This window comes from Martes martes, assembly GCF_963455335.1.
Source record: "Martes martes genome assembly, chromosome: 7".
Lineage (NCBI taxonomy): Eukaryota > Metazoa > Chordata > Mammalia > Carnivora > Mustelidae > Martes > Martes martes.
The window spans coordinates 44,148,364-44,170,010 of NC_137894.1; the positions used below are offsets into that span (position 1 = coordinate 44,148,364).

General features: G+C 36.9%; 1 protein-coding gene across 1 annotated transcript in view; it reads right to left on the reverse strand.

Annotated features, from left to right (window-relative positions):
* The window catches only part of HERC1 (HECT and RLD domain containing E3 ubiquitin protein ligase family member 1), a 192,813-nt gene that overhangs the window by 34,356 nt on the left and 136,810 nt on the right, over nucleotides 1-21,647 (reverse strand). Inside the window, exons 39-52 of the mRNA XM_080807823.1 lie at nucleotides 21,202-21,400; nucleotides 19,021-19,181; nucleotides 12,919-13,035; nucleotides 12,250-12,481; nucleotides 10,774-10,898; nucleotides 9,598-9,797; nucleotides 8,377-8,645; nucleotides 7,562-7,614; nucleotides 6,692-6,892; nucleotides 5,944-6,118; nucleotides 3,002-3,272; nucleotides 2,649-2,862; nucleotides 1,630-1,886; nucleotides 424-551 (exon numbers count right to left, since the gene is read on the reverse strand). Coding sequence (XP_080663949.1) covers nucleotides 424-551; nucleotides 1,630-1,886; nucleotides 2,649-2,862; nucleotides 3,002-3,272; nucleotides 5,944-6,118; nucleotides 6,692-6,892; nucleotides 7,562-7,614; nucleotides 8,377-8,645; nucleotides 9,598-9,797; nucleotides 10,774-10,898; nucleotides 12,250-12,481; nucleotides 12,919-13,035; nucleotides 19,021-19,181; nucleotides 21,202-21,400 — 2,602 coding nt within the window. The remainder of the gene's footprint in view (nucleotides 1-423; nucleotides 552-1,629; nucleotides 1,887-2,648; nucleotides 2,863-3,001; nucleotides 3,273-5,943; nucleotides 6,119-6,691; nucleotides 6,893-7,561; nucleotides 7,615-8,376; nucleotides 8,646-9,597; nucleotides 9,798-10,773; nucleotides 10,899-12,249; nucleotides 12,482-12,918; nucleotides 13,036-19,020; nucleotides 19,182-21,201; nucleotides 21,401-21,647) is intronic.

Below are 21,647 nucleotides of genomic sequence, written 5' to 3' on the forward strand. Positions count from 1 at the left end.
AGCACATTGTCTCGTTTGCCTAATCTCTAGGGATGTTCCTAGAAAAGAAATACCTATAGCTAGCTATAAAACTATAAAAGCTGTACATTCTGCTAAAGAAGAAGTATCATTACTTTAATTCCTAAATAATCCTTGAAGAATGATAGAAAATTAGGCCACCGTTTTATGGAATTTAGCATTTATGCTAGCACAGTAGACCTCGATTTAATTCTGAGTAAGTCCAGATATTGATAGTTAAAATTTTTATTTTCTTAATTACTGTTCTGAAAATTTAAAAACACTGCAGATGTAGTAAGATCATTATATAAGAAAAATTGCAAAAAAGTTTAGTGGCAATTTGATTATGTTAACACAATCAAAACGAAGCTTGTCAGGATTCTCTTATTTTAAACGTTACACATGAGAGCTGAAGTTGGCACTCACAATCTGTTGAACACGCAGGTTTGTTGCAGTGAATATTGCTTCTTGGTAACATTCCACACCCGGATGGTACCATCATTGCCACTTGTAGCTAAGAGTCCTTTTTTATTACACCAAACACAAGTCATTACCTAGAAAAGTTGAAAAAGTCCAACAGTTTTTTATTAAGTTTTGAATTTTAATTCCAGTATAGTTAACATAAAGTGGTACATTAGTTTCCAATGTACAATGGAGCAATTCAACAATTCTGTAATTACTCAGTGCTCAGCGTGGTAAGTGTACTCTTAATTAATCCCCATCACCTATTTCACTCATACCCTATCCACCTCCCCTGTAGAACACTCTGTTCTCTGCAGTTAAGAGTCTCTTTTTTGGCCTTTTTTTTATTCCTTTATTCATTTGTTTTGTTTCTTAAATTCCACATAGGAGAAAATCAAGGTATTTGTCTTTCTCTAATTTATTTTGCTTAGCCTTATACTCTCTAGCTCCATCCATATGGTTGCAAATGGCAAGATTTCATTCAGAAAAAGTACAATTCTAAGCAAGTTTTGATTCAAATGATTAGCAAATTAAAAAAAAAATCTACAGGGAAACTGTAAAAGAAAAACATTTATGTTCTAAGGTAATATACATGGTCTCACTCTATTCTAACTGGCTTGTAAACATAATCTATTTTTATGGTCTTAAAGTACTTAGCCCAAATTCATTTGAGTTATTGGAGATAGTACTAGAATCTTTACTAAAAATGTTTATTTAATTCATTAAAGTATAAATATTTCAATATATTTATATGTTCTACAAAATAAACAGTACAGACTAAGAAGTGATTTTTAAATTGGCAAATCATGGAGATCAGTCTTCATTTCCTAAACCACCCTTGTCAATCCTCTGGAGTCCAATGTGTTAGGTTAAAATAATGAGGACAACTTCTCTTCCTTTTGCATGGACAAGCCCTCATCTTTTGTGAGGTAATTCCCTTGGGTTTTCTTCTCATCCCCCAACTGATTTTTCTTTTTGCATACTATTATGTCAACCCAACATACAGAGACAGGAGAGCTTGTAACTCCTAGAGAAGTAATTTTGTTGTGTGAGAGAGAAAGAAAGAGAGAGAGAGAGAGAGGCTAGGATCTGAACTTTGAGCTCTTTGAGAAGGAAAGAAACTTTTATCTTACATAGGTGATTAACACACGTAAGGCTCAAAATACATACTCTGTTCTGATGAGCCTCCAACTTGATAAAGGAGCATTTTCTGAGATCTCCTCCCATATCGGCGAGTGTTTGGGGAGTAGTTTGGTTGTCGCGGTCATGCGCAGCAAGAGTGCGCACAAGCTGCTGAGCAGCCCATTGCCTATGCTGTGAGGACAGCCTGGAGGAGAGGCAGCAGGCTGCCAGGGCATTAGCCAGCTCCAGAGGGCCTACAGCAGAAGGATCATAGGAAGGATGGGCATACAATTGGGCAGTTAAACCTGCTTAAACAAAACAATGAAATGATGCCCAGGTAAGAGCTGGTGGTGGTGAACAAAAAAAATGGGTTAACCCATATCTTTAAAGAATTAGCACTTTTGCAAGCAATCATTTCACTAAGATATGCATACAAGGTATAAAGCATTTATCTCATACTACATTCTATAATAAATCTGATTCATTGCAAATATACATTTATATACATCTATCAACAGTCTTTGCTCTAAGGCCGCACTGACCAAGAATGCAGCAGAAATTATTTTAAGGCCAAGACAGAGGCAGCATGCCCTAAAAAGTTTGGTTTCTGCTGCTCAAAAGTGATCATAACAGCCAGTCAAGGGGCTGTGCTGACAGATCCAAAAGCCTACTTATCTTGGCCAAACGGTCCTGATGAAGAGACCGGCAGATAATAGTGATTAAAGAATCCTTTCAAACTGTTATCATCTTATGGCAAGGATAAAAATAGCACTATCTTTATCTAGGTTTTATTAAGGAAACCTAATCAGAATTATTATCTATTGGTGACTCAAACCATAATCTAATAGTCTAATCAAACCAAGACAAATCTGGTGCATTTTTCTAATATTTGTTTCCATGTACAATGAAAAAAGGATCCATGCACTTCTTTCATGATCTGAACCTAAGAAGTACACACGATGCTATGTAATTCATCACTTACAACAACTCTAAAACATGTTTTAAAAAGCATGAATCAAACTGGTTACTAGACTACATATTAAACTGGCAAATGGTATGAAACGTACCTTTTTTTTCAACTTCTGACTTATCATAGTTAGGTCTCAGTTTGGCCCCCTTGTCTGCTAGTAATGCCACAAGGGCCTGAGTTACAACAAAATTTGGGGAGGTAACAAGCTTGTTCTCTTCAGCAATTCCTCGGAGAAAGCTGGGTAGAAACTTTCGCTGAATTGGATCATCGACTGTGGTTAGATTTACACCTGTTGCAGCAGAAATCAAGTTCTGAAGAGGCAATCGGAACAAACAGATTTAATTTTTACATATAATTTTGGAACTAAAAGATATCACCTCAAAAGGCTCTTTAATAAGAATTGATCAGAAGTAAGCATCGCAACAAGAAAAGCAGCGAAAACCAGCTCACCTGTGTACACAACTGCACCAGAAGTTTTGCAGCACTCGGAGTGTTTGATGCCAGACATCCCACCGCTGTGCTCAGGTAAGCCAGGCAAGAGATGGGCTTGCTGGCCTTGCTGTGCCCACCTCGTGGGCGTTCTGAGGGGCTGGCCATGGCAGAAGGGCTGGTGGAGAGGCCAGCTCTCCCTGCTGCAGCCAAGCACATTAATCGAACCAGGGTTCGGATATCTGTCAGCCCCAGAGATTCAAGACCGGCAGCCAGGCTACAACTGGAACCACTGGCAGGAAAGAAACACACTTCAGATGGATAAAGAAAACAGATTTCTGAAGGGACCATTTGGAGGCCCACATAACATACCAAAATACCAACAACCAAAATAAAAGGCAAGCTGCAATATCACTCATCATATATATCCTAAGAGAAGTCAAAAAATATTATATAAGCTGAAACTGTTATAGAAACTTTAAACATCTTCATATTTCATTTTTTTATGTTTTCTTTTGATTTTTTAAAAAAGATTTTATTTATTTATTTATTTGACAGACAGAGATCACAAGTAGGCAAACAGGCAGGCTGAGAGAGAGAGAGAGAGAGAAGGAGAAGCAGGCTCCCCACCGAGCAGAAAGCCCAATGCGGGACTTCATCCCAGGACCCTGGGATCATGACCTAAGCTGAAGGCAGCGGCTTAACCCACTGAGCCACCCAGGCACCTTTCTTTTTATTAATTTAATTTCATTTTTTCAGTGTTCCAAGATTTGTTGTTTATGCACCACACCCAGTACTCCATGTAATATGTGCCTTCCTTAAATACCCACCACCAGGCTCACCTAACCTCCCACCCCCCTCCTCTCCAAAACCCTCAGTTTGTTTCTCAGAGTCCACAGTCTCAATTGAATATACTTGATGCATAACTGAATTACCAAAGGATAATATACAGGAAAGTTCACAAATTATGAATTTTCACAAACTGGACAATCCCATTTAATGATTTCCCAGATCAAAAAACAGAACATTACTAGTACCTCAGAGGCTCTCAAAAGTAAACAATATCACGGACTTTCAAAGTCATAAATCAGTTTGGCCTGTTTTGAACTTAATATAAATAAGAGAAAAAAGTCTGTATTCTTTTGTGTCTGGCTTCTTTGTTCAACATCATGCTTATAAGACTCATCCTCATTGTTGCTTTACAGCAGCAAATACCCAACTTCACCGCCATATTAATAAAATCTACCACAATTCATTTATTCACACTGATGACAATTAGGTGGTTTCCAGCACAGGGCTATTACGAACAGCACTGCCACGAATGTTCCTGCTTATATCTTCGGGTGCACATATATAAGCATTTCTGTTGAATACACACCCAGAAGTAGCTTTCTAGGTCATAGAGTATGTTAATACACACCTTTGTTTGGTACTACTGAAGAGTTTTTCAAAGTAGCTGTACCAATTTACATTCCCACTGGCAGTGAGAAACTGCTCACATTTCCCTCCCAGTCTTTTACATTTTAGCCATTCTGGTGGGTGTGTATTAGTATCTCATTGGGCTTTCATTTTCATTTCTCGAAAGACCACTGAGGTTGAACACCTCATTTTCCATGTTCACTGGCCATTTGGTGGTCCTCTCATATTATTCTGCATTTTCCCCATTCTTCTTTTGGGTTGTCTATTTTTCTTATGGATTTACAGGAGTTCTTTACATATTCTATTGGTTATATACAATGTTAATTCTTCTCTCATTCAGTGGCTTTTTTTTTTTTAACTTTCTTTTTACTTCCTTAATGACTTTTGCTAAACAGAAGTTCTTTTTTAATGTAGTCCAATTTATTAGTCTTTTTCTTTATGATGAATGCTTTTTGTGACTCAATCAGTTCTTCTGGGGCACCTGAGTGGCTCAGTTATTAGGCGTCTGCCTTTGGCTCAGGTCATGATCCCAGGGTCCTGGGATGGAGCCCCACATCGGAATCCCTGCTCAGTGGGAAGCCTGCTTCTCCCTCTCCCACTCCCCTTCCTTCTATTCCTCTCTCGCTGTCTGTCAAATAAATAAAATCTTAAAAAAAAAAAAAAAGAATCAATTCTTCCTACATTATAGAAACATTATTGGTTTATCTTTCACATTTAGGTCTAAGGGCCACTTGGAAATATTTGTTTTATTTAGTGTGAGGCTGGAGCCAAGACTCACTTTTTCCTATGTGAATAAACCATCTGACCTAGCCCAAGTTATTGAAAAGACATCAATTCCTCATTGTTCTGCAGTATAAACACAGTCATAAATCAAACCACAAATCAGGTGTTTATCTACATGTGTGGGTCAGCTTCAGAGTCCAGAGTGCTCACTATTACACCACGGAACCACCTGTGGGTCAGTTTCTAAACTGCTCCTCCACTCTCCAAACTACCTATTCTTGAACCAATACCAGAGTCTCCTCTAAATTTTACTTTCAGTTTTTATTTCAGGTCCTTCTGTCTTCACCGATTTATAGTTATATACCCTTGCTTAACTTTCTTAAATGGATGTCTTTTAGGTATTCTTGGCTCTTTTCCTTTTCTAATATAACATTCCACAATATGAGCATGGCAGGAATCTATGATGGAATCTGTAGGTTGAAGTAGCTACACAGCTGGCCAATTTTCATTCATTCAAACCTTTTGTTTTTGTCTTGCACCAAATGGACTGATATAGCCTTAGTTTCATTCAACCTTTTATTTTTATTCATTCAACCTTTTATTTTTATCTTGCACCAAATGGACTGATAGCCTTAGTTTCCCATTTCAGATAAGAGCTATGTATTTACTGACTGAATAAAAATGATAACTATATCTAACTTCTTTCATTCAATGGTAGATATCTGAGGTTCTAAAAATTCTATCTCATACTCCCAAACAGTATCAGATTCCTGTCAATTATATACTAGAAACTAACAGCATCATTTGAGACAAGTACTCACCTTACTGAGAGAAGAGACAGAGCTCTCATTACCATGGTTCTTGCCAGAAGAACCTGGGCAGCAGCAGTCACTCTCCTTAAAGCCACCACCCGGTCATGAGGGTTTGCTAAAGCAGCTGCCTGCTCACCTAGTGTTATTCTTCCAGAGGAACTCTTTTCTACAGAGCCATGGCAACCTGAAAAACATATCCAGGCTAGTGAAAAATTTTCCCATTCTACCTAGGTTCTGGGCTACAAGGAAACACATCAAACCAGTGTGTTTTGTTCATCTGGACTTAGTTACACAGAAAACACCCTGGGAGAAATAAACATTTCTAAAGCAATAATCTATTATATATGTTTCTTAAAATGTTTTGGTTTCATTTATTTTGCTCATATATCATTTCTACTAATACTAACAAAGGAAAGATAGTTTTAGAAATATGCTTTGAGTACAAGAGAAAGGACTGAGTCATCAACACTAATTCTTTATTTTGTATTTCTGATAGAAAAATCACCCATACCCTCTCACGCAAAAAAAAAAAAAAAAAAAAAAAAAAAGACGCCAAATTGTTTTTAGTCAGCTCCAGGATTCTCTTATCACAATGTCAAAAATAAATAATACTACATGATACCTTCAAAATGTTAAAACAATTGACTAAAGACACTTTGTGGGGTAGAACAATGTTGTGTTATTATTTACCACCTAACCTAAGAAACAAATTAATACAGACTCTATAAAATCCACACCAATTAGCATTTCAGTTTACCTATTTGCATCAGAGTCTCTTCCATACTGTTGGTAGCGGTTACCATTGCTACCGATGCTCCCAAGGGATCACTGTCAGGGAACTGAACTGGTTCTGGTACAATGCGTCGGTCATTTAAACCAAGTGGTCCAGCAAGTAATTCAAATTCTTCTTCACCCGTTAGCTTTTCATCTTCATCAACATCCAACATGTCCCAGTCTTCTGGAATTTAAATAAATAAACGTATGGTATGTGAATATAAACATGGCATAACTCTACTGGCAAGAGTTACTGTGAGATAGGTCTAAAATGCAGATGGACTGAGAGCCCAGGACCCACAGAATGAACTATGGCGCCGTCTCCTAATGACCCAACCAAACTGCACTCCTGAGGCATAGTGAGAATCTAAGGAAAAGGAGTCAGAGCAGTCAAACTCACTTAAAGCAAAAGCAAATGTTACAGCTGGTAATGGAGATTTCAACTAATAAAAGCTATTGGGGTCACCAGAGAGTTCTTAACTCTATCTATAATCATTACAGAATCAGTTATTTCAAGGAAATGAATGCTCCAGATAAATTCATGCTGTCTTCAACTTTCTATTTTTTACTTTTCTCAGAGAAAAAAATCTGAAAAAAAAAAAAACCATGTCATGCAAAGACTAACATTCTGTGGTCAAGCTACTATTTGAATCCAGGTCCTTTTCCTTTGGTTTTAAGAACTAGGGCTGTGGCTTTGAAGCTACCTTGAGCTTTCTAGAGAATGTTTTGAGTTAACATGTACCTAAATACAAACACATTCACAAAAAGGTAAATTTTAGTAACAGATGTTAAGCAGAAGGTATATATAAAAATACATGAACATGTAAAAAAAAGAAGCTCTCAAAATAACTACCTTCATACACACTGTCCTGCTTGCCAATTAGATCTGGAGCTTGTCCCTTGTACCTGCACCAAACATGAAGAACACTGTATTTTTATACAAAACAATTAGTACCCAAAAATGCAAATTAAGGCATTAGAACATTTTAAAAGGTCATTAATAAAGCAACACAAAATAAAAGTGTTTCATGTTATGCGCTAATAAAAACTATGGTATGTAGGTACACACAGGCTTACAAAAATCAATGACTATTTTACCAAATTACTGGGGAGGTTTCTGGGTCACCTACAAAAACTCTTAGTCAAAACTATTCCAGAATGCTGTAAAGATTTTAATCGTTGACAATAAGGACAAAAACCCTACTCACTACAGATGAATTGCTATTCAAGGATAAAAAGAAGTAATGTTTTCATGGAAGCTCATTTAATCTAAACTCTATTTTTTTCATCAATAAAAAGATCTTAATTAAGATGTCAAAAACAGGGTAAAAAAACGTCAATGAGAAAAACTGACCATAAGGTCCTAAAGGTTAAGGCAAGGGCCTCGCCCAGAACTTGCCAGTAAGTCCAAGGTTAATGGACTCCGACTCCAGCGAAGAAGCTGCTGCCATGCCATTGTTACCACGCTACAGGCTCCCAGCTCTGGCAAAACATGAATTCCTCAACCTCCTCCACCCTTCCTGCCCCCAATTCAGCAATCATGGGACTTGGGGAAAGGTTAAGTGTAACTCCTCCCATTAAAAAAGCTGTAATTCCCATGTCTTGATGATAGAGATACTTTATACTCTTCATTCAGAGGGTCTGGATATCTATACAATTTCAAGGTACCTTTCAGAACTTGTTGCCTTGGATTTGGTCTTCAGGGCTAAGTACTTTTCCCTGCAGCTGCCGCAGAGCAGGTAGTATGGATTCCCACTCCCACATTCACCACCAAACCAGCCATCCACATAGGAGCCATTGCTGCGGTAGCCCTGGCGGTTTGCACTGCGCCCACAGCCAGGGTGATTTCTCTTCATGTGCTGGTTGAAACTGACGACACTGCATTCACACAGTTCACACACCACCACTTCTTCCCTGTCTTCAGACTCACAAACATGCTGCACAAAATTTCATATCAAATTATTAGTCAATTTAACATAAAGTTAAGAAGAGAAAAATAGATATTTATATATTAATGACTTTGTTTACATGTGCTAGAGTATTTGCAGGATATTCATTAATGTGACATAACAAATTTCTTTCAAATCAGAATTTAGAGCTCATGATCTGAAGCTGTGCTTTGCCCTTTCTCAATCTAATAAGTTATAACTAAGGTAACTCACTATCCTATTGATAGGAATTAATAAAAATAATTAGCCCTATCTCAAGTGATTTTTTAAAAAATCCTAATAAAGCTACTTTTTATCTGGCCATAACACGTACATCTCTTATCTGAATTTCTAAGAAGTCATTTGGATTCATTTATCTTATTAATATAGTAGATGCTCTTTTCTATAGGACTTAGACCTGTGAAGTTTTCAGTCTCCCTGTTACAAACAATGAAAACATACAAACCCACCATGCACCCTGGCCCTGGATGGAGGTAGTTACAAGACCTAGGTGGCACTGGTTGTTAGAATGAGGCATTACAGTGATTAAATGGAACCTATGAAGGAGAAGAGCATGCATTCAGATAGCAAGGTGAGCATAGCAGCCATGTTCTATACCCAGCAGAGCTGACTAGGACCTGATGCCTATTTTGTAATCTATCTTTGATATTATAAATCAAATATTACCATTATATGGCTCTATTCATCTAGTCTGGGGAGAGAAGCAATAAAATCGCACAGAGAAAGCAAGACAGAATTTTTCTTATTAGTTTGTAGGTATCAAAATAACATTAAGCATTAGAGCCCCAAACTTGACAATGAGATGAAAGACTGAAATTTTCAGAGTGTAACAACTCTAGGCAAGGCTATTGTTAGTAAGCTACATGAACAGGAGGGCAGGAAAATAAGTCAGAGCAGCCCCCGCTGCAATCACACACACCCAGGTAGGCCAATCCAGTACCTCTGGGATCCACATTCCCAGAATATCATTGTCACTGGTCAGGTCTTGTCCAAACATAGCTTCCATCGCTTCATCATCAAGATCAATTTCCAATTCCTCATCTAAATTAAAGTCATACAGCGCCCCTGGGTCTTGCTGCAAAGATATTCCTTCTCTCCGACTTTGATTCCTGTGGGCCTGCACAGAGCGGTATAACCCCGCTCAGAACGAAACAAAAAAGGAATTTTATTTGCATGTATAAAGTAACTCTGAATACTTCACCAGTTCTTAACTGCCATACATGCAGGTAAGAATGAGCCTAGCTCAGCTAATTTACTGGATTCCAGACCATAAACATAAAATTTCACCTATCATACGTGTTTCCTCTCTGTAAAATGGGGTAACGACACTCCTAACTCACAGGGCTGTTAATAGGTTTAAACAAAATAATCCATGTAAAGTATTTTATATAATGTAATCAATGTTATTTTTTTAAGGTTTTTTTAAAAAAAAATCAGTCCCTTTCCTATATATTAACTAAACATCCCATATTTTCTAGCTCAGCCTCAACTTCTCTGTTACCATGGATTATTGAAAAATTATTTATGTTTTAATAGCTCCAAGATCAAGTGCTATTTTAAAAATATCCTAGCTTTTAGTTGGAAAAATATGTTCCCCTATAAATTACACTTCACATGTCTAGAGCATAATCCTGGAAGTATTTTACTAAAGTAACAATGGAATTTATTTTTGCTTATCTAGAGCCTTACCTAGTAGTTTAGCCCTAAGGCCCAGAGCACATAAGAAAACCCAGTACCTACTTTGGCACAGTGCTCTTTTCAGCTCCTTCTCACTTAATTTAATGTTAAATTTTAAACATGTATCTTTACTTCTTAAAGTATAAATAGCTTGATGGCAGAGAGCACATTTATAAAAAAATCTCAGGATCTGCAAGTAAGCAGTATAGACTTTTGCACCCAGAGGAAGCTTAAAGATAAATCTATGAATGTATGCTGTGATTTCAATGCAAAATTATGTAAATAGATAGTAAAATGCAAATAGCTACTCTCTTAATGTGGAGAAACTGAGTACTTAGTATCATTAGTTTACATCTTCTTTAATGTTGCTTTCACACGGACTTTAAAATATAAACTGTATGACTTTTACTAACAGAAGGATGTGAAACATATTAATTACCTGCTCTTGCCAGCAATGTGCGAGCTGCTAAATCAAACTTGTGCCTTCTTGTTACTGCTGAGCGACCCCTAGCTGGTGGTCCACTTCCAGAAGCTGCATTCTCTGTATGGTCCAGATTATCAGGGCTACAAGTGCAAATTAGAAAGCAACATAAATTTTTCAGAACCATCATAAATGGAAGGCATAGGCACAAGCTCTCTTTTGGTATTGCATTTCCTTCCAAACAGTACCAAGAGTAAATTGTATTTACAATTAAACTGAAATATATCTTGTCCTTGGTAAAGCTCCTAAATTATAAATATGTCATATTGCTCTAAGCAGTAATTTTATCTATTTTTTTACTTTTATTTATTTATTTTTAAGTAGGCTTTATGCCCAACATGAAACTTGAACTCATGACCCCAACATTGAGCGGTGCATGCTCCACTGATTGAGCCAGCCAAGTACCACTATCTAATTTTGAATTATGCCAACAAGGAAATGATGCTTAATGCATGTTCAAATCCAAACGAGATCAATGGTCTTAACTAAATTCTAAATGATTAAATAGTTAAAATTTGAAATGATTGAGCATCCTTGCCTATGAGAAACATATTTCAAAATAAGTTATGAAAATATCCACTGAGCTTGTAAGAAAAAATCTGCATATTAAAAAAGATACAAGCTTTGTTAACCAAATGACTTCATGAGCTACAAAGAAAAATGAAGACAAAGTCATAAGAAGTACTAAAGTGGGAAGATTTTAGGAAAAACTACAGAGTATTTTATTACATCTCATCTCAGGCTACGCATTATCACAGAATTCTTTTTATAATTAAAAAAATGGTATATTGTACTAGATATTAAAAACTAAAGAAGAGATGAAGATAAAATCTATATTAAGAACAAGTTTAAAGGTCCACTTCTATATGCATTAAGTCAAGTTCAAATGTGAATATTCTACATCACTTATAGGAAATAAAATTATTTTATCAGAATGCTTATTTTGTTTCTAAAAAAATTTGTTTTAAGTTTCAGTTTCCTCTTTTCAGCTTAATTTTATATAAAAATTATTTCTTCTTTTCCATGGAAACATCTGTTCAAGTCAAAACTTGTGATGTTATTTTTACCCTTCACAGAAACATAAACTTGTAACTGAAATGTCCACCTTATATCTCTAGTTAGCAACTTTACACACCATTAAAAGCACCTACAAGGGGTGCCTGGGTGGCTCAGTGGGTTAAGCCTCTGCCTTTGGCTCAGGCCATGATCTCAGGGTCCCGGGACTGAGCCTCATGTCGGGCTCTCCGCTCTGTGGGGAGCCTGCTTCCCCCCTCTCTCTGCTTCCTTTATGCCTACTTGTGGTCTCTCTCTCTCTGTCAAATAAATAAATAAAATCTTAAAAAAAAAAAAAGCACCTATGAAGGGAAATAAATGGAGCACTTGGAAGTATCACTTAAACCACATAAAACAGAAATACAGAAATTGGAATCTCACCTTTCACTAAAGCCTTCTTCCATTTCAGCAGCATCAGCTGATGGGATGTCTCCTGGTGACTGCAAATAACAGGGGTCATTTGACTTCCCACCATTGCCTAGGACTGCTGCTCCGTGCCTTGAGTCTGCTGTGCAGCCTGACTGGGGTTCCTCCTCATCCTCATGCCCAGGGTGCTCTATCATCCACATGGCAAGGACAGTAATGTTTTGGGCATCAGCCTCTCCTCGAGCACCTGAAAAGGTGAAAAAGAAAAGTATGATACTGGGGCGCCTGGGTGGCTCAGTCATTAAGCGTCTGCCTCCAGCTCAGGTCATGATCCCAGGGTCCTAGGATTGAGCCCCACATCGGGCTCCCTGCTCAGTGCTCAGTGGGAAACCTGCTTCTCCCTCTCCCTCTCCCCTGGCATGGGTTTCCTCTCTTGCTGTCTCTTTCTCTGTCAAATACATAAATAAAATCCTTAAAAAAAAAAAAGAAAAGAAAAGTGTAATACTGATTTGGGGCAACATAATTAGTTATTCATGGTATCAGTTCAACAGTGTCTTCTATGATGCCACTGTAACTAAATCAGCTGTTAGAAAGCTTTATGGTCTCTTAAAAAATATATCACCCTCAATAAGACCAGGCTTCTCATATCTACATATATGGATATGTAAACACAACATATCCTACCTGTGGCTTCCATGGCTTTGGCAATCTGCCGGAGAGAGAACCCCATTTCCAGCAAGGGCACTGCAATTGCTGGAGGAGGAGGAGAAGTTGAAAGTCTACTGCTGGGGTCTGACAAGGCTAAGACAAAAGAAAGAGAAATAAAAGCCTATATCACTACATACCATGAGTAAAAAGTGACCTTATACTTTAAGTCCCCAATTTCTTAATACTGTACAAATTCAATGAATATTTTTTCTATTAAGAATTCATGGGGCACCTGGGTGGCTCAGCCCATTAAGCATCCAATTCTTGATTTCTGTTCAGGTCATGATTAACCTGTGATTAAGTCATAGTTAATATGACTAAGTTACAGCTTTTTAAGGTTTTTCATACAGCTAGCACAAAATAAAGCTGCTAAAAAATTTAAAATGTTTTCTTATTTTGAAATAGTTTCTTACTTACAAAAATTTTCAAACTTAACAGAAATTTGCAAGCATAGTACAAAAGAATTCTCTTATCCCTGACCCACTGGAGAGTAAGTAGCAGACATGATGCTCCAACTCCCCGAATACTCTAACATATCAACTCCTACAAAAAAAGGCCACTGTTCTGCATAACACGCCATCAGAGTAAGGAAATTAACAATGTCAACATCTAATCCAGACCCCATTCTAGTTTCATCAGAAGTCCTGATAATGTTCTCTACAGCAAAGGAGCAGATCCAGGATAATCCTTGCATTTAGTTTTTGTATCTCTTCCATCTCCTTTAATTACTTTGATACTTTGAGGACAAAAGTCGCTCAATTTGGGTTTGCTGATGTCTCATGATTAGATTCAGGTTGTGCTTTTTGGCAGAAGTACCAAAAAACTGATGTCGTCTTCTATGCATTGCATTCTATCAAATGGTACATGATTTCCATTTGTTCCATTACTGGTGATGCTAATTTTGATCGCCTGAGTTAAGCTGGTATCTGCCAAGTTTCTCCACCATAAAAGTACTCCTATTTTTTTCCCGCTTTGTAATAAATATTTGTTGGGAAGAACTATGAGAATATGTAAAGATCCCATTCCTTGTCAAAGTTAGATTCACTAGCACCCATTATTGTTATTGGCTGAATTATTTATTATTATGATGATGGTTGACGAATGAGGATTTCCTAATCCTATCACTGCTTTCAGATTTATCAGTTTCCTTTCTCCATCACTATAGGGTTACAGATTCTCACTGTATTCATGGGCTATTATATGATACCACAATTATGATTTTTATTTTGATGCCCCAAATGTCCCAGATTTGGCTAGTGGAAGCCCCTTCAATCTGGTTTCTACATCCTTGAGGCATGCACCCATCAATCTCTGAGCACTTTATCACTTTCTGGCACAAGCTACTGCAGGCTCATCTCATACTTAACCCTGAAATCAGCCATTTCTTCAAGAAGATCAGAGTTCCCTTTTAGTAAAGAATGGTATTTAGAATGTGTTTATTGCTACTAAAGCATCACTGCTCCTAGGCCCTCTCAGTGAACAGTGCTGATAGAAGCCCTCCGCACCCTGCATGGCCCTGATCCCTAGTGCTCAGCTATGTGGACATTTCCTCTATGAGTCGGACTCCAATACCCCATACCAGGCCACTACCACAGACAAGAAGTTTCCCTCACTCCAGTCTGGCTGATACTCCCAATCTGGACCACTATGCCACCCACCTCCCAAATCCTGCTGGCATGAAAGCCTACCTAGCTTGGCCCCACTTAATGTTTTTGAATTAAATTAGGAAGGAAAGAAGAAGGAAGGAGGGAGAATGACAACTTTCGTTTTTGCTTAAAAAATGTCACTACTGCTAGAGTGGTAACAGGCCTGATGCATCTGACAGACTTCTACTTCTAGCCATCATGGAGTAAGAGAGACTGGATCTACCTATGACAACTAAAAGAAGAAATGGAAATGTATCAAATGATAGACAAACAGGCTGTGTAGGACAGTGATCCCCGAGAGAAGGAAATCAAATTAGGCAAGGAGTACAACTGCCTTAGCCTATTTCCTGGAGAGAATTTCCAAGCTGCAGTTCAGGGAGGGCAAATTCAACCTAAAGTCAGTGGTCTCTATGAATTGAGGAGACGAGAGTAAAGGATTCAGGTTGCTAGTGTTCACAGGGTAGAATCCCAGAATAGAGAGAGCTGTATGGAAAGAAGAGAGCTGCACTGAAAGTGAACTCCAATAATGTGTAAAGGGTCTTTCTTTCCCTCAAGTCTTCAGCTGATGCTAATGCAGCAGCTATCCAGAGCTGAGGGAAGAATCTCCAAGAAATAGCAGGCAGAACAATCCTTGGGGGTTGGTTAAACAGGGCTGGGAAGAATCTGTGTTACAATAAGCCAGAGAGAAAAAAACTCTGTGATACATGAGGCACTGGATAGAATACGAAGAAAGGCACTGGTTCAGTGATGGGGAAAAATTCAGCCAAGCTACCTCCTAACAAAGATTAAAAGAAAGCCTTGAGAGAATCAAAATATTTCCAAGTAATTTAACCATATCCTATAACAAAACTAAAGTATCTTTAAATAAATACAAACTATCCAGCACCCAATAAGGTAAAATTCACAATGTCTAATACTCAATTAAAAAAAAAATCACCAAACATAAAAGAAAAAAACAAGAAAATACAGTTCAAAATGAGTTAAAAAATTAGTTAATAGAAACAGACTTAGAAATTAGATAAATGATAAGTAGACAAGGATATTAAAACAGGTATAAAATTGATGCTCATTATTTGTGGACTCCATATTTGAAAATTCATCTACTCATTAAAGTTAATTTATAACTCCAAAATCGATACTCATGGTGCTTTTTACAGTCACTTATATGCACTCAGCGACAAAAAACCTTTCAGGTTCCTGACACATTTGTTCCCAGCTGAGACAGAACAGGTGATGCTCTACATTCTTGTTTTAGTTCTGAGACTATAAACAAGTCTAATCTTCACAGTCTATTTAGTGTCACATGTTTTGCATTTTTGTGCCTTTTCTTGGTGATTTTACTGTTTAAAATGGCCCCCAAGCATAGTGGTGAAATGCTGTCTAAAGTTTTTAAGCACAAGAAGGCTGTAATATGCCTTATGGAGAAAATGTAAGTCTCAGATAAATTTCATTCAGGCACGAGTTATGGTGTTCTTGGGTCATGAGTTCAATGCTAATGAATCAACAATATACATTAAATAGAATGTCTTTAAACACACATAAAACAAAGTTATATATTGATCAGCTGACAAAATGTGACCAGAAGTTCACAGAAACCTAGCCCAGTATTTCCCTTAGGAGCAATAATAGTTCAGTGTTCACAAACTTTTTAAACATAACTATTCTAACAATGAAAACTGTTATTCCATGTACTTGATAAGGCAGAGAAAAGATAAAGCAACTTCTAGTTATGAAAATCACAATGTCTGAATGGAAAAATACACTGGATGGGATTATGAGCAAACTAAACACTACAAAAGAAAAGATTAGTGACCAGAAGACACAACAACAAAAACTATCAAAAATGGAAACATACAGAAAAAAGACATTAAAAAAAACCCAAAGCATTAGTGATCTGTGGGACAACTTCAAATGGTGTTGTATATACATAACCATTGATACTGAAATGGAGGAATTCAACAGAAAAAAAATTTGAAAAAATAATGGATTAAAAATTTCCAAGTTTTATGACAACTATAAATCTATAGATCCAAGAAGCTCAACAAACCTAAAGCACAAGAAAATTGAAGAAAGCTGTATCAGGGCAGGTCATGATCAAACTGCTTAAGCCTAGTGATAAAACAGAAAAATCTTAAAAGCATGCAGAGAAAAAGGCATATTACACCAAGATCAGAACAATAGAAAATTTATCGTTGGAAACAATGCAAGCCAGAAGATGGTAGAGGATCTTAAAGTACTGAAAGAAAAAAAAAACCTGCCAATCTAGAATTCTATACCCAATGAAAATATTTTTCAAAAATGACTTTGAAATAAACTCTTTCAGATATATTCAGATATATGAGAACCAAAAGAATTCATCACTAGCAGACCATTACAAGAAATGTTAAAGGGAAAGCAGAAGGAAATGATACCACTGGAAATCTGGATCCACATAAAGGAATAAAGTATCTCAGAGCTGGCAATTATGTGGGTAAATATAAAATACACACTTTAGTTTTCAAATCTCTTTTGTTTACAGCAAAATTAATAACAATGTAGGGATGCTTGGGTAGCTCAGCTGGTTAAGTGCCCAATTCTAGATTTCAGCTCAAGTCATGATTTCAGGGTCATGATATCTAGCCCTACATCAGACTCTGTGCTCAGTGGGGAATCTTTCTTGAGAGTCTCTCTCTCTCTCCCTCTCCTTCTCTCCCCGCCAACTCAAATAAATAAATAGATCTTTAAAAAATAGTAACAATGTATTACAGGGCTTTATAACATTTATATAAGTTAAATGAATAAGAAAAGTTCAAAGACTGAGAAAGGGGAAATAAAATAAAATAAAATAAAATAAAATGTACCACTGTTACATTTTTTAATATACATGAAGTGGTATAACATTACTTAAAGATAGCCTATGATAATTAAAGATACATAATATATACCTGAAGGTAATCTCCAAAAATACAAAGTATAGCTAATAAGCCAACAAAGGAGATGAAATAATAAAAAATATTGATTTAATCCAAAGAAGGTAGAAACAGAGGAAAAAAATAACAAAGAAAAGATGACATGAGGGGCGCCTGGGTGGCTCAGTGGGTTAAGCCGCTGCCCTCGGCTCAGGTCATGATCTCAGGATCCTGGGATCGAGTCCCACATCGGGCTCTCTGCTCAGCAGGGAGCCTGCTTCCCTCTCTCTCTCTCTTTGCCTTCCTCTCTGCCTACTTGTGATCTCTCTCTCTCTGTCAAATAAATAAATAAATAAAACTTAAAAAAAAAAAGAAAAGATGACATGAACAGAAAGATGGTAAATTTAAACACAACCATACAATTAACACATTCAATGTAAATGGTCTAAACACATCAATTAAAAGGCAGAGAATATCAGGTTAAATTAAAAAAGCAAGAACCCCTCCCCCCCTCCGCAAAAAGCAAGGCCCAACAATAAGCTGCCTTTAAGAAACCATTTTAAAAATAAAGACACAAAAAAGTTAAAGGTAAGATATAGGAGAAGAGATACGATCCTAATTTAAAAAAAGAAGGAGGAGGAGAAGGAGGAGGAGGAGGCTATATTTACACTAGAAAAAGTAGATTTAAGGGCAAAGGATATTACCAGGGTAAAGACAGTCATTTCATAATGATAAAGAAATCAATTCAATAAGAAGACTTAAGAATCCTAGATATTTATGGACCTAAAGAGAATTTTAAAATACATGAAATAAAAAATAATAAATAAAAGAAGAAATAAACAAATCCACAATTACTCTATCAATAAATGATAGAATAAGTAGACTTGAACATAACAATCAACCACCTTGACCTAACCAACAATTTACAGAACATTCCATTCAACAATAGCATAATACACATTTTTTCCAAGTGCACATTGACTATTTATCAAAACAGACCATATTCTGGGCCATAAAGTAAGTCTCAACAAATTTAACAGAATTCAAATTATACAAGACATGTTCTCTGATAACAATGACATTAAACTAGAAATCAGTGAGAGAGAGACATTTGGAAAAGTCCTAAATATTTGCAAACAAAATAACATACTTCCAAATGATCCAATTTCTCAAAGAAGATATCCATCGTAAATAGATAGTACTTTAACTGAATGAAAATGAAAACACAGCATCTCAATATGTGTGGGTTGAAGCAAAAGCAATGCTCAACAGAAATTCACAGAACTAAAAATGCCTATGTTAGAAAATAAGAAGGGTCTGATATGACTTATGTAGAGTACACCATTTCTCTCCCAAGTAGCCATAATTCAATCTATAGCTTCAAAATAAAAAAAGACAGTTCAGCTTGATAGGACAGATTGCCCCCTTAATTAAAATCACTGTTCTACCTTCAATGAGAAAAAACACAATGCCCAAGTTTTTAAGTCCCACATATCAGGAATGCCAAGAGATTTGGGTATCATAGTGCACGACAGCACACACACCTGTGCGGTTAGCTGGCCTTGCTGACTGGGAATCAGGAGAAGTTAAGCTTTGCCTCCTTCCTACTTCATCAGAAGGAGAAGTTGGTAACGATGATATTGGAGGAGTCTGTGCACGACGTGTGGGAAGTACAGTAGTAGTTGGGTAACTAGAGAACATTTGCCTTTAAGAAAACAACAATGGTTAGCATAAAAATCCAATTAGAAAATAATATAATATATCACAGTCCTCTTATAGAAGAATATTCAGCCTGGAAAACTATATAAGTTAGCCATAGTTTAATGGAGAGAGGAGAAAGATTCCCAACAATTTTAATAATCATTATTTAATAGGACACCTCTTACTATAAAAGTAATAATACCGTATTATTTGTTCAGCAAAATGCCAGCAACATAGCAGGTGGGGGAAATTGAGCAATTAAACAAAATAGATTTTAAAAAATCCCTGCCTTCATGCTTTTCTTCCACTATAATACCAAGAGGACAGCGGTATTTTGGTAGACATACAGTAGTTAGAGAATAAAGACTTTTAAAGATAGCTAACTTACAGTTACTTCAAATATAAATTTACTAGCTAGCCATGAAATCATTCACATGAATTAAGTTAATAGTCAATAGGTAAGTTATGGAAAGAAAAGGTAACTGTCCAGGCCCCCCTGCACAACTGAAAAACAGCATATGAATGGTATGCCAGCTGTCTAGAGGGGAAAGGCAGAAGAGAGGCAGTCCCTGTCAGCCTGAGAAGGCAGACACTGACTAAAGAATAAGGTTCAAGCAAGATCCTCACCAACTGTCTACTCTTAAGATTTGTCCAACAAAACTAATAACAACTTTTTAAGCATCAAAAAAGCATTCTCTAGTCAGTCGAATAACTGATACAATGATATTCACAGATAGGTCAGTTGTTCCCGGATTTTTCTAGTGTTAAATGACGGTTAGCCAGGCAAACACAACTGCAGCTCCAATGTTGTCCCAGCCAACAGCAGGCAAACAAAGACTGAGAACAAAGGAGGAGTCACAAGGTCTGTCAATGTCTGTGAGAGCCAGGGAATGTTATTTTACCAGTGAATCCCATGTCTGCACAGCACAGCTTAGAAGGCAACAAGGATTAAAAACCATATTAGAATATCCTATTCTCCTGGAACTGTTACTCTAGCGAGAGAGCTAAGATGTGAGAGGACTGGGCAATGGTAACTGCCAGGATGAGTGTTCATGCCTAAGAGCAGACCAGTAACTCTCAGTGTGGGAGCTGAAGACCACTGCATCAGAATCACTGGGGACCCTTAACTCAAATACAAATTGTGTACCCCACCAGACCTACCAAAAGAGACTACAGGGAGATACAGCCAGAGCTTTAAAAAGCTTTCCAGGTGGCTCTTGCAAACACCAAAAATTAAGAAGCATTATGATTAACAGCCCCTCTCTCTTCTACTCTCTAAGATGTCAGTCTACACACTAGGAATAATGATAACCTGTCAATTAAGGGAAGGGGGGAAAGAAAGAAGAGAAAGATAGACTAACCATTCTACTACCCTTTATTTCACTTAAGACCTAGTTAAGGGAACTCACAGAATAGGCTCTTCCTAATGATTTTCTCTTAAAATTTTTCATTTCGTGTAAAAACCTGGCAAACTGAGGCAAACAGAAATTTAAACATTATTTGAAATTTACAAACCTACTAAAATAGGGTTGGCTAAACTAGTATTCTAAGACATGCTCTTTCATTTGAGTAGATTTGTTTGATCTTATAATAAAAATAAAAGTATAATTAAGAAATAATTCTTAAAAGGGAAGTAACCTGAGAAAATTATTTCCATGGAAGTGAGCTCTATCTTGAGGCTCTAATATTCAATATAAGCATTTACTTTTAGAGGAAAAAAATATTCAAAAGCCTAGGTGGAAAAAAAAGATTATTATAAGGAGATAGACTGCTAGAGTATCTGATTATCAGCAGCACAAGTGATAGATCTGGGATCACCCCAAAACTGGCTGTGAGACTTTGGGCAAGTTATTAAACTTCTGAGGGACATTCCCAACTTTAGCAAAATGGGTTTGACTCTATGAACTCTTAGGTTCCTTCTAGCTCTAGAATGCTTTTAGTTAGGCACATTCTTTATAAGAGAATGATTTTGTGATCAGAATCACAGGCATCAATACGACAGATGTTAAAGTCAGCTTCCCTACCTGAGAAGACTAAGTGGCATCACTCCAGGGGATTCAGATGCAGGTACTGTCTCCGTGTCAGTGACTGGAGTGGTGGCAGTCGTGGTGTCCTCCAGTGAACTGCTCATAAAGGAAGTTGTGCTCGAGGCTGATGGGCTAGTGGTAACTGGGGTCTGTGCCTGCTGGGCTTGGTCACTTTCTTCAGCTTGTTGATCAATCTCTGTAAACCAACATAAATATTTAAAAAGTATTAAGGATTTGTTTCTTCACAAGTGACATGTGAATGGAAAACTTTAAGATTTAATTTGACAAGTTTCTAAATGTATTTTGTAAGTACCATTTTCTATGAAATATTTTTTTAATATTCTTGCATATATACATCCTTATATACACTACTGTACCCACTGTTATGAACTCTACAAATAATAAGGTAATAAGCAATTACTCATTTTTAGAGAAGAAATTTT